Source organism: Tiliqua scincoides, chromosome 4 (genome assembly GCF_035046505.1).
Source record: "Tiliqua scincoides isolate rTilSci1 chromosome 4, rTilSci1.hap2, whole genome shotgun sequence".
Lineage (NCBI taxonomy): Eukaryota > Metazoa > Chordata > Lepidosauria > Squamata > Scincidae > Tiliqua > Tiliqua scincoides.
This window is the reverse complement of record NC_089824.1, coordinates 70,681,558-70,697,748: the sequence shown is the minus strand read 5'-3', so window position 1 is coordinate 70,697,748 and position 16,191 is coordinate 70,681,558. Positions and strand designations below refer to the sequence as shown.

General features: G+C 38.1%; 1 protein-coding gene across 3 annotated transcripts in view; it reads right to left on the bottom strand.

Moving 5' to 3' along the window:
- Positions 1-16,191, bottom strand: part of ATP9B (ATPase phospholipid transporting 9B (putative)) — a 190,734-nt gene that overhangs the window by 128,613 nt on the left and 45,930 nt on the right. For all 3 annotated transcript variants that reach the window (XM_066623335.1, XM_066623336.1, XM_066623337.1), the window contains exons 6-7: positions 11,430-11,488; positions 7,355-7,406 (exon numbers count right to left, since the gene is read on the bottom strand). In XM_066623335.1, the coding sequence (XP_066479432.1) occupies positions 7,355-7,406; positions 11,430-11,488 (111 nt within the window). The remainder of the gene's footprint in view (positions 1-7,354; positions 7,407-11,429; positions 11,489-16,191) is intronic.

Here is a 16,191-nt window from a genome sequence, read left to right as displayed (position 1 = left end):
AAGGCAGAAGAGGGAATGGATGCCGAGAGGAGGAGTTGGACCTCTCACCCTCAACCTTCAACATTGCTGCCTCCTCTAATGGTTGGCATAGGGAATGCTGAGAGCCCAGCATTCACTCTATAACCATTAGAGGAAGCAGCCGCGGCAATGGACATGAAGTAAGCCCTCATCATACTTCTCTTCTTTTCCAGTGCCAATGCCACCACTACCTACTCCAATGGTTAGTGAGAAGGATGCTGAGAACATAGGAAGTGGTAGCAACACCTGATGCTGAGTGAGAAGGGTAAGTGAACTGGGCAGGGGTTACTTTCCCTGTTATCCCAATTAATGACAACAACAACAACAACATTGAGAATACTGTAATGAATACCAATGTCCCTTTTAGAATGTGGGAGGGTATGGGGTAAGCCCAGTAACAGAAACAGCAAAATCTAAATACTAGGAATTTCCCTTGAAGAGCACCAGAGGAGTAAGAAGTAGTACAAGCAGGGCTAAGCAGTAAAGGACGCAAGTATGAGGAATGTTTATGCCTAGTTCCTCAAAAGGTTGAGGACTTAAAAGGCAGGGAAGCATATAATGGGGAGACTTATAACAGAAACTCCCTGTAGATTATATTCAGGGGTTTTACAATACCTAGAATAAATGTGAAGCAACATTTTCAGCAGCTTCTTTAATCAGAGGATAAAGGCCATTGGTTGACACAAATTTGCATTTCCTTGTTTATTTTTGTGATTTAGGATGGAAGCTCTTAAAAATCCTTAGTTGGGAGCCATGAAAAGCATTAGACTGCTTAGGCACTTACTCTTTCTCTTTCAGAGTAGGATTTTTGTGTGTTGTGTTTTAAGCAGTTTTCCACTAGGATGGTACTCAGAGATCCCCCAAAGGCAAAAGTAACATTAACAAGCAGAGCTTGGAAACTTGAGTCCATCTCCTAGCTGTGCAATTGCATGATTTCACATATGACCATATTACTGGTCATTCTCTGAAAATAATATATAGCTATAGAGAGATATTTTTTTTCCTCATATTGTCTTCTACCTCCTTAGGGAGACCAATGTGATCTGAAGCTACAGTGCCTACTCAAGGGTAAAGAGTTCTGGGAGTTACAGAGGCTCACATCGCAACAGCTGATGATTCTAATACCTTCTCTGGTGCAAGTTTCGTGTTTTCAAACATAGGTTCCTAGGCAAGCTTTCACCACCTGTTGAGAGCACACAAATGATAGCTGCCACAACAGCACCTTTTAGTTAGAATGGAAGAAAATAGTTTGTTTCTAAACTCAACTCCAACTCAACATGGTATCAGCGTTGAGGACAAAAGTACCCATCTGCCTTACTACAGAAAGTAATTGGCAAACTGGACTGTACCATGTTAATTTTAAGGTAGCACTCCCCCAACCAACCAGTCAAAAGCTTCCAAGTTTTTTGGCACCAGATGAGTGGTCGAGGTGACAGTACAGTGGGACCTCGGTATCCATGGGGTTTCAGTTCCAAAACCCACACGGATACTGGGGTCCCGGTGTAAATGTATTTCTTTTAAAAAGTGCCAAAAACAGCATTCTGTTGAGGTCTGCAACCTATGAAATCCCTCAGGTCTTGTGCACAGGAGAAAAGATACAGGCACTGTATCTGATGTAGCCTGTGGATGTTTAATTCTGTTGTGCTCCATATATCTAAGTGACAGGTGCTACTAAGTGCGAACCCCGTGCACCTGAGTTTGGGTGTGGCTGTATAAAGCAGGCCTGCAAACAAACTCTCCCAGAGGGGCATAGGAGACTGTGGAGCCGGATGTGTGTTCGTCTGTTTGACCAGTTTTGCTGTCTGCTAAGTTGCTGTATATATCTCCTGTAAATATACCTTGGTGGTGGAACCCAGCTTTTTGTTTGGCGTGGTTATTTGCAACTGACGAGCCTCCTGTGGGACTGCCTTGAGCATCAGCTTCAAGTTTCTGCTGCGCAGTCGTTTATATTGCTCTGCTGGAAACTCCTTCCCTCCACAACACATTCCAACCTTGGCATGGTAAAAGAGGGCCATATCTGAGGCTTTCAGGGCTAAAAAGAGTTCTAAAACCTCACTTCTGATCTTGTGGTGGTTCATCTCTCCTCCCAGCATCTATAGCGCATTCAGCCACAAGATGGGGCTGAATGTAATGCAATAATTTCATTCCTCTGACACCGATGGGAGAGTTTGAGACCTGGTGGCAAATAAGTGACCAGAACATGGGGCTGTGGCTTGAACCTACAGACACATCACCAGCCACTCACAGCACAGGTGAGTGCTCCAAAGGAAGCCTCAAAAAGGTGGGTGACCCTACATCTGGCCAAGGTGGGAAGACGGAGTCAGCTTAAAGCAGAGTAACAAGACCAGCAGAGCGCCCCCAGTCCAGCTGACCCCATACTAAAGGGACTTGGGGAATTTGAAGCCCTTGAAACCTGGAGAACCAGGCAACCACAGAGGAAGCGTCTATGGAGCTGGGGCCACGAGAAGTGGGAGCAAATGCAGAACCTCTGCAACAGAGGAGCAGTGGAGGACCAGGAAAGCTAGGAGCAGTATGATGACGAGCCATTAGAGGTCCAAGAGGCCACTGAGCCACAGAAACGGAAGGAACGATGACCAGGGAAGACACATACTCCTGTGTACTCCCTCAAGGGAAACTGCAGCCTAGGCCTCTGGTTCCCTTGCCCGATACAACATACTCAAGAGATGAGAAAAGGGAAGTTTCTGTTAGAAAGACAGAAGAGGAAACTGTGATGAAACAGGCTCTTGAAGGTAATATAAAGGAGTGGGATAGACTACAAGGGAAAAGAAATTTACCTGGGCTCCATGTTGTCATTTATGGGCACCAGCAACTTAGGTCAGCTCTTGACTAAACTCAAGATGTCAATGAGATCCCCCTTCATCATGAAGCTGCCTCTTGGGCTTGGGGCAGTGAAGACATGGCAGAGACACATAAAAGAATAGCTAGCCCAATCCTATCCTGCACTGGAACAGGCAGGCCAGCTGGCCTGTGCTGTATCCAGTTCAGGGGTGGGGCTGGCTGCAGCACAAGTCAGGGCAAGGGGAATCAATTCCCTTTCCCCAGGTAACGCAGCAGCAGCAGCCTGAATGGGGCTACTGCACCACCTAAAGATGTGGCGCAGATTGGAACATCCTGGCACTAGGTCAGGCTGCAAGGGAGAGGGTGTTAGGATCTGGCCTAAGTGCCGGATCCTGGCACCACCCCACTCCCGGGCCCAGTCCACCCACAGGCCCGTCTGCCACTCACTCTCACCCTGCCCTGATATGTACCCAGACTGCCCTCACCAGATACCCATGCCAGCTGAGGTGAGCCAGTGCAAACTTACTGGGCACTGGCACACCAGAGGTCGAATTCGGCCTCCAGACACTGGCACAGATCTGTGTGCCAGCCTGCCTCCTCCCGCAGTAGCCCCAAAGGGCCTTTGGATTGAGCCCTAAGATTCATACAGCACTAAGGTCTCTCCACAAAAAAGGGAATAGGAGAACAGAAAAGTGCAAAATTACAGGTCAAGTACCCCTTATCTGGAATTCCAAAAATACGGAATATTCCCAAATACAGGACTTTATTGAGCACCAACATTTGTTTGTTTGTTTTTAACTTTTTTGCCTAAAGAAATAAAATTACAAACTGTATTTAATGCACCATCTTGGTTTCATGCACAAAATTATTGTATAAAATTGCTTTCAGGCTATCTGTATAAGAGATATATGAAACATAAATGAATTGTGCTGAGACTTGGGTCCCATCCCCAAGATCTGTCAATATGTATGTGAAGTATTTCAAAATATGAAAAAATCCAAAATCCAAAACAGTTCTGGTCCCAAGCACTTCAGATAAGAGATGCCCAAATTGTACACATAAGAGATGCCCAAACTGTACACAAAAGAGCACCACAGCAAATTCACTGGGACACTGCAGGATGTTCACAGGAGCACCGCAGCCTCTTCTGACCAGCTCTCTCTGTGTTACCATCTTGAATTGCACAAGATCTCATGCAACTCAAGATGGCAGTGCCCAGGAAAGCCAGGTGATGGCACCACCACAACAGGGCTCCATGACTGCAGGGTACCAAGTCCACGGTAAGTTTAGCAACTGCTGCTTCAAAATACTCAAATACTTTAGCTGGGATCCAAAGTGTCACATGCAAGCAGTATTCTGTATACAAAGTTTTTCACTTCCAGTCTTCCAATGGCAATCTCCACCTGCTTGCCCCCCCCCCCACCAAAAGAAAGTGATCTGTCTAAGGCGCTCTAGTAGGCTCATGGCAGAGGCAATTTTTCAATACAGACTTTTTTTTTAATTCATAGCTCACTCTTAGCCACTATGTCATACCAGTTGTCCAAGTATTCACATATTAAGTATACTACTATTAGTATACTTAGCACTAATATTATTCTACTAGAGGTTCATGTTTAAAACAATAGGTGGAAAACACAAAAGCGATATTATTCAGTGGCTTGAGATAGGTGTCAAAACACTGTTAGACCAAGTTAAATCAAACGTTAAAACTGGAATAGGAACTGAAATATGTGAACAGATTAAAGTACTTTGGACAGATTGTTGGCAGTCACTCATGCCCTGAAGATAAAAGTTTATTTGGCCGTATGTGCGAAACTTCACTCTAGTCATTTGTCATTCTTGGAAGCAATACATTTCCTAAACTTTTTGTTTCAAGGTTTATAACGTATAGTTTCTAAACATAATAGAATTTCCAAAACACGTGCCACAACTATTACAGCCTTATTATTCTGAAGCAGTCTGTTTCAAAAGAGATAGAAGGTGACACTTGAGTTGAACAGCTGAATTTCAAAGCAGTCACATTTTCTGCATAATTTCAAAAGTTCAATGTGTCAAGCATCTTTCCGCAAAAGGCACCACACAGTAATCTGTAATTAATTATCATTGTAGACACACAAAATAACTGAAAAGCAATTTTTACTAATTGTAACAGCTTTCTTTATAAGGTTCTGATTATCTGTTGAAGTGCTGAACATATCTGAAAAGTCCTTGTTATTTTTACAAGAAATTGGTTGCAGGATTCATAAAATAAAATTAACATTAATTTGGGTAGACAGTTTTTAATGAACTGAACTTCAACAAAAAGTCATGTGTAGCTTTAGCAACAACAGCTTTACCTGAATCATCACATTTGATTTATGCTCATTATAAAACTCAATACCCAGAGACATAGTATGACAACTTCGCTACAACCACACCCCTCATAAGAACATAAGAACAGCCCCACTGGATCAGGCCATAGGCCCATCTAGTCCAGCTTCCTGTATCTCACAGCGGCCCACCAAATGCCCCAGGGAGCACACCAGATAACAAGAGACCTGCATCCTGGTGTCCTCCCTTGCATCTGACCTAGCCCATTTCTAAAATCAGGAGGTTGCACATACACATCAAGGCTTGTAACCCGTCATGGATTTTTCCTCCAGAAACTTGTCCAATGCCCTTTTAAAGGCATCTAGGCCAGATGCCATCACCACATCCTGCGGCAAGGAGTTCCACAGACCAACAACACTATCTTCTGCAAGTTATCCTCCTTGACAGTTCAAGCTGCTTCTTTGCTACGCAGTTGACAGTACAATCTTATGCCGTTTACTAGGAGTCCTATGAAGTTTAATGGGACTTACTCAAATAGTAAATATGCTTAACATTGTAGCCTTAAAATTTTGGAGCACTTCCACACAGTTTTACCAATTTGGCCTTTTCAAAAAAATAAAAATAAAAAAGTTATATTAAATGCAGTTTAAAAACTAAACTTTAATTTATAATTTGCTCTCTTGCTAAAGTAAAGATATAAAAGAGCACACAGAAACAAAACATATAAAGTATAACAATATGTTGAAAAATTGGTATCTAATAAATATTCAAAATGTCAGTTATATATAAAAGAATAAATCAGTCAAAATTGTACAATGAAGGCGAAACAATTGAAGATTTGTGTTTGTTCCTTATTTAAGGAGCAATTACTGTGATATTTTTGAAAGTTAGCAATTTGTTGAGATGTTAAGCTGCCTACACCAGATCATTTTGTATCAGATCAATTGCTAAAGATACACTTCAGACTATTTTCTGGTATAAGTAATTCGCTGTGTGTCTTCACCTATTATACACTATTAAATATCTCATTTGTATTCTTTACAGAGTTTGTTTTCTATTAAAAAAACATATTTAGAAGGCAAATATTAGAGTGTATCACGTCAACATCCTTTAATATAATAAAGCTGGAGCACTACAAAGCAGAGCACCAGAGCACTATTCATAGAAGAACCCATACTTTGTGTGCAGTTTCACCAGTGGGTGGGCAAATACTTTCATGCCTGTGCACAAACTTGTTTAGGTGAGACTACTTTACTTTAAAAATAATCTGTAAACAAGTATGGTGTACAGAATCAAGCTAACAGCAATAATATAAACATCCCAGAAGATTTATTATGACATCAGTCATAGAAAAGAAATGTTAGATGAAATTCCAAGCTAATTTATCTAATATTTTATCTTGACAGAAATTCCACTTATTGATCTCACCTACAGCATGCATACTAGATCACTGCACTCGATGCAGCTACAGAAAACCAAAAAATCAAAAACATACCTACTTATATTGTGCTAAATATTCTATACTCACAAATTTATAAAAATCAAACATATACATAATCCTAACAGACAAATCAACAAACAAAATACATATTAAAGTAATTGCACAGCATAGTTACTGACAGAACAAACAAACTACTCATCATGTATACTGGTGCTATAAGAGAAGAGTAAGTTAAAGGAATACAAATTATAGTCTAATTTACTGTTCCAGAAATGGAGGAACTTTTATCTTTCCACAGATTTACCTGCTCTGCCTTCAAATGCTTTCTTTTAATATGTTTATCAGGATCTGGAGCTCTACTTCCCTATCTTACCATTCATATGTAGCATTACTACCTTTTCATTTTGTGAGTCTAGCCAGAGCAAGGTTACCAATTCACAATATTCTAATATTTAATTGCTATTGTGGTTGGATATCAATAGTTTAGAATTATATGTTCAACAGTATCCTGCAATTGTTATAAAATTTATTTCTAAAATCTTTGACCATCTGATAAACCCAAAACTTATGAAATAGGTCTGTATGAGCAGAGCTACATTGCCCATAGGTAGCATTATTGAGAACAGAGATATGTTTCAATCTTTTGAATTAAATACTGTCTGGTTTTACATTAAAATACTGATCAAGCTCTTCTCATTGTTGTATCTACTCTCTCATCTCTTCCAAAATTATATCACCAAGTTTTCTATCCCATCTATTTATTCATTACAAATAAAATAAAAATACCTGTTTTTTCTGAAGTTCTCAAAAACACCATGTCAGATGGGATTCGCTGATTCTGTTGGGAAAAAGTACATCATATTTTGGAAATATAAATTCACAACAGTTAAGTATCATCCCACCTTCCTCCCAAAATAAAGTTTCATTTGGATTACTGTTCCATTACAATGCTTGTTCTCTTATACTCTTTGCTTTCCAAGTCATCACAAAAGCTTCTGCTGCACCAGCAGCTTACTTCTCATCTGGTTAAACTTTCAGCCTGGTTGGCTGGCAGCTGGCACCTGCACTCTTCTCTCTAGTATTAGAATTATGTCTGCTTCAAATCTCACTTTTAAGTATTATACGTTATGGCGAAACACATTTATTTCTTGTTAAATGCCATTTATACTTTTTTCATCCTGAAAATTTACTAGGCCAAAAATATATTTTTCAAAACATATTTACCACATGGCCTAGTGAGCTTGCTAAGTGGTTTCTAATTGTTTGTAGAACACTTAAACCACAAACCTTTAAAAATTAGCCTCTTTTTCTTCCTTCAGGATACAGCCTATGTAAGTGTGTCAGTCCTCTTCTAAAAGGCACAGGGAAGAGGTGAGAGACATTTTGTGTGCATAAACAGGTTGAGGTTTTTTTTCCCTACACACAGAATTGCAAAGGGGTTTCAAGATTTTTTCAGAGGGAAAAACGAAAGAGGCAGTTTCAAGAGCAAGCAGATGGTGTGCTTGTTGTTATTCATAATAACGACTGGCATAAGGACAGCTATCACTATAACATTAGTAGCAAACAAGATAGAAGAGATTCAAACCCTTTGCCAGGAAGTGCCTTGTCTTCTGCTCAACTTCCTGTGTTGGTGTTACAGTTACAGGAAAATCTGCTATCCGGAACCAGAATTTTACAATAATACTAGTCATAAAGTCCCAGTTCACATCTCACTTATTCTCAAGGTAGCTCACAAAATAATTCACAAAATAAAAGTCAGTATCAGGACAGCAATTAAAAAAAATAGCCAAAATAATCAATTGAAAGCAACTCAGTTGGCCTGCTGGAAAATCTGGATCAATAAAAAAAATATTTGTCTGGTGCAGAGAAGACAAAGTACAACTGTGGGAAAGGTGGTACAAGATGAACATCTGTGCAAAACAACTGCATATTCAGGTTGAGTCTCATTATTCTGGAGGGTTCCATTCCAAGAACTCATTGGCCCAGCAAAAACTCATTGGATAGCAAAGAATGAACTAAAGCAAATCAATTTAAAACACAAAGTCTCTTTGCTCTGGTGAATTAGAAACAGTCTTGCCAACCTTTTGAAATGCACACAGAGTCAATCAGTCTCTCCCCTGGTGCTTAGGCTTCACTAAGAGGCAGCAATCCCTCCCTTCACCAGGAGCCCCAGTAAGGGGGAAAGAATTGAGGGAGTGATAATCGCTGCCATTTAGCCTTCTTTCAGAGAAGAGGGAAGGGAGGAGCGGAGCCTTGCTCAGAGGGAAGGGAGGAGCGGAGCCTGCAGAGAGAATGACTGATGGATTGTCAGTCAGCTAGCCTCTCTGGCATTATTAAATGACTGTTTTCCTTTCCTTTCCTTAAAGGGCCCTTCTCATCAGCTTTGAGATTGAAAAATGTGTGGAAACTGTGGATAATTAGGTTATACCTGTAATCACTTGCATGACTTTCTCTGCAACACTAAAAAGCAGTTTTTTAAACTGTGATTCTAATGGGGGGGGGGGCATTTTCTCCAGGGATCAGCCCATTCCTTCTCATTTGCTGTGGCCATTTGTGTTGAGTCAAATCCATGTATAAAAAATCAGTGTATAACAAAGTTGGACCTGTATAGGCACCCCAAATTATGGAACCCTCCCTAGATAGGTCAGCCTTGTGCCTTCTTTGCTATCTTCCAGGTGGAAGGGAAAATCAGTCTTGTTCTCTCATATAATTTAGAACTGTCAACATTCAAAGATATGGTTTTGCTTTTCTTGAGCTTCTACTGTTTTAACTGCTGCTTTTACAGTTCTATTGTAAGCTACTTTGAGACTTATTAGCAATGAGAACAGAAATATTACCAAATAATTTGACTGGGGAAGTGTGCTGCAAATAGGAATATTTAATGCTCCCCTCCCTTTTCTCCAATTGGAAGTGCCTCCCTGAAGTTGCTGTAAGGCCCACAGGGAAAAGGCAGGTATGGTATCTGTAGCTATCCTTTTCTCCCCCTCTACTTAGCCACTGGTAACTGAGATGGGTGTGCAGTATAGATCAGATCTCTCACATAACGTGGTTCGATCCTCGATGGGATCATTCTAAAGTTACTGACTTCAAAACTTGTCTAAGAATACAAACAAGTATTAAACCTGATTGCTTCATTCAGCACACTAAACATCATGGAAAATTTCCCAGAATACAGAAAATCCAGTATCTGATCCGCTAAGCATAGAAATGTCAGACAAATCTATTCTGAAACCTAAGAAAAATAAATGGGATGAGAATGAGCACCAATGAGAATAGGTATAGAGTGCTTGTTTTGTACTATCAAATATTAAAATAAATGATGAAATTTTATTGCCTTTTATACTGAGCAAGAAATCATTTATATATGTAAGGTGAAAAGAGAGAGTACAGCAAAAATGTAAATATGACTCAAGAACATGAACTATATTGTATATTCAATACTTGAAAACCCACTATCTGCAAAACTGAGAGAAGAGGCAAAAGGCAACTTCAGAAGTCAATAAATCATTCCTTAAATGACAAACATAAAATCAGATGTGCTGTCTTTATATAGATTAACTATACATCCTTACAACTTCTCTTTTAATGTTGACATAAACCTTTTAGTCACATCTCAGGTTACTAGCTTTATCTTTTAAACTGCTGCCTGTTAACAAGCTGAAGCTTTGACAAAAATACAGCTCTCTCACTCACCACTAGACATAATTAATCTTACCATTCTCATTACAATGGCAGGATACCAATAAAAGCAAGTTCTCATATTTGCCAATTATACATTTGAGACCTCACCATTTTTTCTGCAACAAAAATACACTTAAAATTTTTTAACAACCCCTTTACACTTAAGAGTGGAAAAGGATCTATGTTGTTTGCTAATGAAAAAGGGCCTTACTAGTGAGCGTGAATTGTGCATGGGGCACGGGGGGGGGGGGAGGACTCTCTAAAATTTCCTTATTATAAAAGATGTGCATTTTTTTCATTTAAAAAAAATGCCTGGTTGCAGCATCAGCAGGGTGGTGCAAGCTTCCTTGCCAGTGTCACCTCTTCTCCAGGTGCCACAAATGTGATTTACAGCATATTCGCAGCACTTTGGGCGGGTGCAGTGGCCACTGCGCCAGCTGAGAATATAGTTAGGATGAAACTGTCAAGTTTCTAGGATCAACACCAATTTTTTTCCTTATACTCAAATATATATGGTATTTCATGCCCTAATATGCACCAATGCAATGATGCTCTACTGCAACAGAAATGATCTTGTTCATGAGAAATACATAATGAACTGGGATACTAGAATGGGCCCTCAGTATCCGCAAGGGATCTGTTCCCGGATCTGCAGTGGATTATTGAATCTGCAGGGCCTGTCAGCAGGATCTGCAGTGGATAATTGAATCTGCAGGGCCTGTCAGAAGTCTCCAACAGGCTCTCTCATGTGTGGGGAGGCCATGTGCAACCTTCAGAAAGCTTGGCAAAACCTTCTGACAACCACTTCCAGTTTTTCGTCAAACTGGAAGTATCTATTAGAAGCCTCTGGCAGTCCAAGAACGTAACTCAGTATTAGTCTTTGCTTCCATCTGTTCATCTCATTCCCCTCCTCACAAATTGAAAGAAGGATCCATAACTCAACATGAATATCAAGTTGAGAGTTCTTCATTGAATGAAATGTCTGCGCAAACCAGAGTTGTCCAATGAATACTCCCAAATGCAAACACTTCTTGTACCAGCAGATGTTTGTCATGTTTTTGTTTATTCACCTTCTGTCATAGAAAGTCTAGGCAGCATATGCAGTTTATTTCCAAAATAAGAAACCATACAGAAAATATTTACATTTTTTGTAATATAGTTTAGATTATAAAAGAATCACCTTTTCCACTATGATGAGGTCTCCAACTTGAATGTCTGAGCTTTTAACTTGCACTTTACCTTTAAAGAAAATCAACATAGTGATCAGAAAAACATAGAAGTTGTTCTACCCAGTGCTGCTGTTTACAATTTTGTAGAAATGTAAAAAAACATATTTACTTATACATGGCCTTAAAGTGACTAACTACAATCCTATCAATCAAATCAGTGTTAAAGTTAAAACTTTATAAATCACATTATAATTGATCTCCAAGCAGCAGAAGGTTAAGCAACTTGTCCAAGAAAGCTAAGTATGTGACTAAGGAAAGGCAGGATATAAATAATTTAAAATAACATCATCAACATTTGAACGTATGGTATGCAGATGACAAATATGTATGGGCATAATTTTAGATAATGGGAAGCTTTTTTAAAAAGGAGATTTATGCACAGAATACTTATAGTGCATAGGGCTTATAGCCTAGATTGCTGATTGTTATTAACAGAGGTGGAGGAAAACTGATGAAATAAAACCACATAACACCACTTTCTGCACTTTACATTTTTGCATCAAAAAAACTGCAGAAAGAAAACCCTTTGTTTGGTTTTTATTATTTAATTGGGGAACTAATGACTCTGGCTGTATCTGCTAACACTATGCCACCTATATTACATACCTAGTACATTTTCAAGGCTAATATAATTTATAATCATGCTAATTTTGAATAAAAACACATTCAATCACTTTCTGCACTTCTAACTTTAGAAAACAATGAAATTCGTAAAAAAAATCACATTTTCACCCACCTCTATTAATATTTTTTGAAATCTTTTTGTATTTTTATTAATCTGTGTATTTTTTCCCTTTCCCCCTTTTTTCCTTTGTGTATTTTTGTATTCGTGTTTTTATTACTGATAAATAAAGGAGGAAAAATAATTTAGAATAAATAAGTTAGCATTTTGAATTTATTGGCTATCGTCCCAGTATTGTTCTATTAAAATACAGCTATAAACTTTTGCTATTATTTTTACTGATATATATTTAAATTGTAAAATATTAACTTCACAGTTTATACCACTAATTATCGTAATTATGATAGTACAAAGCAAAATTCAGATTACATGGTTGGTTCATATGCAATGCCAAATAATGCAACGAGTCCTGCGTTCCTACATTAGAGTGAGAGATTGAAGGAGTAAAGGACCACAGAATGCCATTACATGCAAAGTTCGCAAGCTGCGGTTTGCGCCTTTGTTAGAAGTGCACAAGGAGAGAAGGAAGAAAAGCCAGAGCTTGTTCACATTATAAGAAACCATGGTTTGCTGTTATGAATGAACCAATCTGCTACAAAGATGTTAATAGCAGGTAATAATTATATCCTTACGCAAATGAGTATGGTCTGTGCTACTTGAAGAAAAAGTAAATCAAAAATCATACTGCTGAGAAAATAATAACTGGCACAATGAGCTGAAAAGGTATTGTTTATTGTTATACTGTTTTTTATTATCTTTGATAGTTTAATTGTATTTTAGCTTTTTTGTACTTTTTACCCATTGATTGTTAGCCAACTTGGGTGCCCTTTGGGGAGAAAGGCGGAGTATCAATCAATCAAGGTAGCAAATTAAATCTTCTATTCAGAAGGAAATCAGGAAAATTTCTTCTGCTAGAAGGAGGTTCTCCTGTGGTCATCAGCACTATGAAAATATTTGTTTTGATAATGAATTACCTAAGATATACTAGATTCCAGGCAACACAGATAAGTAGCAACTCTGAAAGGATTTTTTTCAGTACTAAAAAGGATTTACAGTCCAATCTTATGCCTTTTAACTCAGAAATAAGTTTCATTGTGTTCAGTTAGCTTTATCCCCATGTGCAGGGCTGCAACCTAAGTAGGATCAATACTCTTCAAATCTTTCTGACTTCAAATAACAGCAGGCTTCTTTATTTTACAAGTGGGGTCTACTGATACCCAACATTTAACAAATATAAATCCTTCCTTTCCAACACCATCTCTTATACATGTCAAAATTCTTAAACTTTGATCCTGATGGCCAAACGTGAACTTCAGATGTTTCCAACAATGTTGTCTTAATTTTCTATCTAACCACCTAAGTGTCACATCCAGTATGCCACTGTATTCAATGTATACTAGCAATATTCTCTAAACAACTTCTGAATCCACAAACTTTCTTCACAGAAGACAAGCTATCACGAATTAATACACGCATCTCAAGCCCAGTCACCTATGTTTTTACTAACCAAAATGTTTCATGAGTTCCCCTTTGCCACTCCCAGAGGTCAATCCTCTATACAGGATGATTAGCAGTTTATCAGCGATGACTCAGGTCTCTTCTCATTTACTGTTTCTCACTTTCTCAGATGAAAGTGGGCGCTCCTGCCCTAAGATGCTCATTCTCTACAATTGCATAGGAGCTGTCATTCAAGTGAGACTTTTTTACTATAAAAATGAAGGTGATCTTGTATTTGTAAGCTACTCTTCTGAAGTGAACAGTAGACAGATTTACAATTTTATTTTATTTTCAAATCATAGTGTGTGTTTTGTACATGCAAACAAAGACAGCTGTTTCAGATGTAAGCATATGAATTCAGATAATTTTTCCCTTGTCCACATCTGCAGGGAGGTGGAAAGAACATAACTCAGCAATAAAAAGTACAATTTAAAACCTTAAATATCTATGAGCAGCTCTTCCTTTGTGTACCAGAACACTAGTTATGAGACACTATTTCAAAACAGTATTCGATGTAAAACATTACAACTTTGAGAAGACAATTTAAGAACATCAAATGCTATTCACTGCATAAATTATTTTTGCAAACTATTTTTTCATCTAAACACATTTCACTAGCTAAAAACACTCTCCACCATCTGTGTAATTGCCAATAAAAAAGTCCAAAACTGTCAGAAGTAGCTGCATATGGGAGCTTTATAGTCCACCAAGGCACAAGCCTTTGCCTAAAGCTGTATATGGAACTAGAACACAATTAAATGTCTATCATAATTCATTACACCTGAATGGCTCAAGAGGACTGCATTAATTTTTTTTAAAGCCACATATATGGATATTTGAGAAGATCTCCACAAACAAGGTAAGCAAAATATGCAAAAGCTGTAAAAGGAAAAGTATAGAGGCCTACAGAGGGAAAGATAAAGCAAGAGCAAACAGCTTCCATAAATAACAATTTAAAAGAATATACACTAGAAATTAGGAAATCCACAGTTATGCTATTTTGTTTCCAGAAAGAGTACAGTATACAACTGGGTAGAGCTATCTGTTGAAACAGTAAGGCTCTTGCTTAAATTCTTAAGTGCTAACTGCCCTAATGAGTTGACGGAAAAAGAACATTGGCCATAGGAAATCACTCAATAAGTATCCACAAATGGAATGGAGAAGAACTCTTTTCCAGAATAATAAAAAGTAGAGAACTGTTGAACTCAAAGGTGACCCTGCACTAGTGGAAAGCTTCTTTCATTCACAGAAGGGCCATTTTCAACCTAGCAGAAGAATGATGTATGAGAACGCCAACTCCAAATTTAGGGGAGTTCTTTTCTGGTGTAGGCTCTTACACAATTGCGTGCAAGCTCTTCTCAAAACCTTTGAGGTTCACATACAATATATACTAAGGCTGCAATCCTAAGCATACTTACCTGGGAGCAAGTTCCACTGAACTTAATGGGACTTACTTCTCAGTGGATATGAATAGGATTGTACTATAAAGCATGTTGGTGCTGCACTGAGAAAAGTTTTCCACTTGTGCAAGAGTTCACAGAACAGTGTTAATATATTTTCTTCTGTTGCTTGTAGGTTTTTGGATTCAAGTCAGAGTTCTAAAATCACCTCTTAAGAAAGAAAACATGATCATTAGTGCTGCTTCAAATTAGTATGTTGGATTTTCACTATGAAAGTAGTCATTTCAGATTGTGCAAAAGGGTCCACAAAGTCCCCCTGTAGCCTTTTGGCAGTCATTGTTTCCTTGATTTGCTACTTTTCTCAGGGGATGTTTTGACAGATGGAACTCCTGAGGGACTTCAATGGTTTCATTAAAAAAAAATACATATTAAGAGATAAGAAGGGGAGAAAGACTATCTAACATCTTGAACAATAATATAAAATGTAATGTGTATAACAAGTTCCAACGAACATTTTCTATAACTATATGAACAGTTTCAAAGAATAGTACATGATTGTTTTAAAAGAACTGGATGTATATATTGAACTATTAAAATGTATACATACCAAAAAAGAATTTGGAATGTTTAAATGAATCTGATTTTAATTGGTGATCCACTGAGGTCTGATTTGTTTTATTGTTTTAGGTTTTAATGTTTTAATTTTTTTTAAATCTTTTATTGTATTGCTGTGATCCTTTTATACTGTAAGCTGCCTTGAGTGGTAGAAAGTCAGTCAACAGTCAACAAAACCTTTATTAGGCATAACAGAAAGGCAGAAAGGCACAGTAAAAATTCACTGAATAATAATTTTAAGTTACATGTTAAAAATTTCTCTATGTTCTACACCATTAAGCTTGAGCAAACTGCAGATAAATGAATTTTCTTTTATTTTCCCTAGAATCCATTTTTGTTTCTTCTTTTTAATACCTCACAATATAATACATTATTCAGAACAAATATCACTTTTCTTAAAGTAGGAGTTTTAAATGGGACTTTGTGTATTAAAATGCCTTTGTACACATACAATTAGAATGTAATGCAACAGACAAAGCTCCCTTACACTGAATTAGATCCATTGGTCCATCTAGCCCA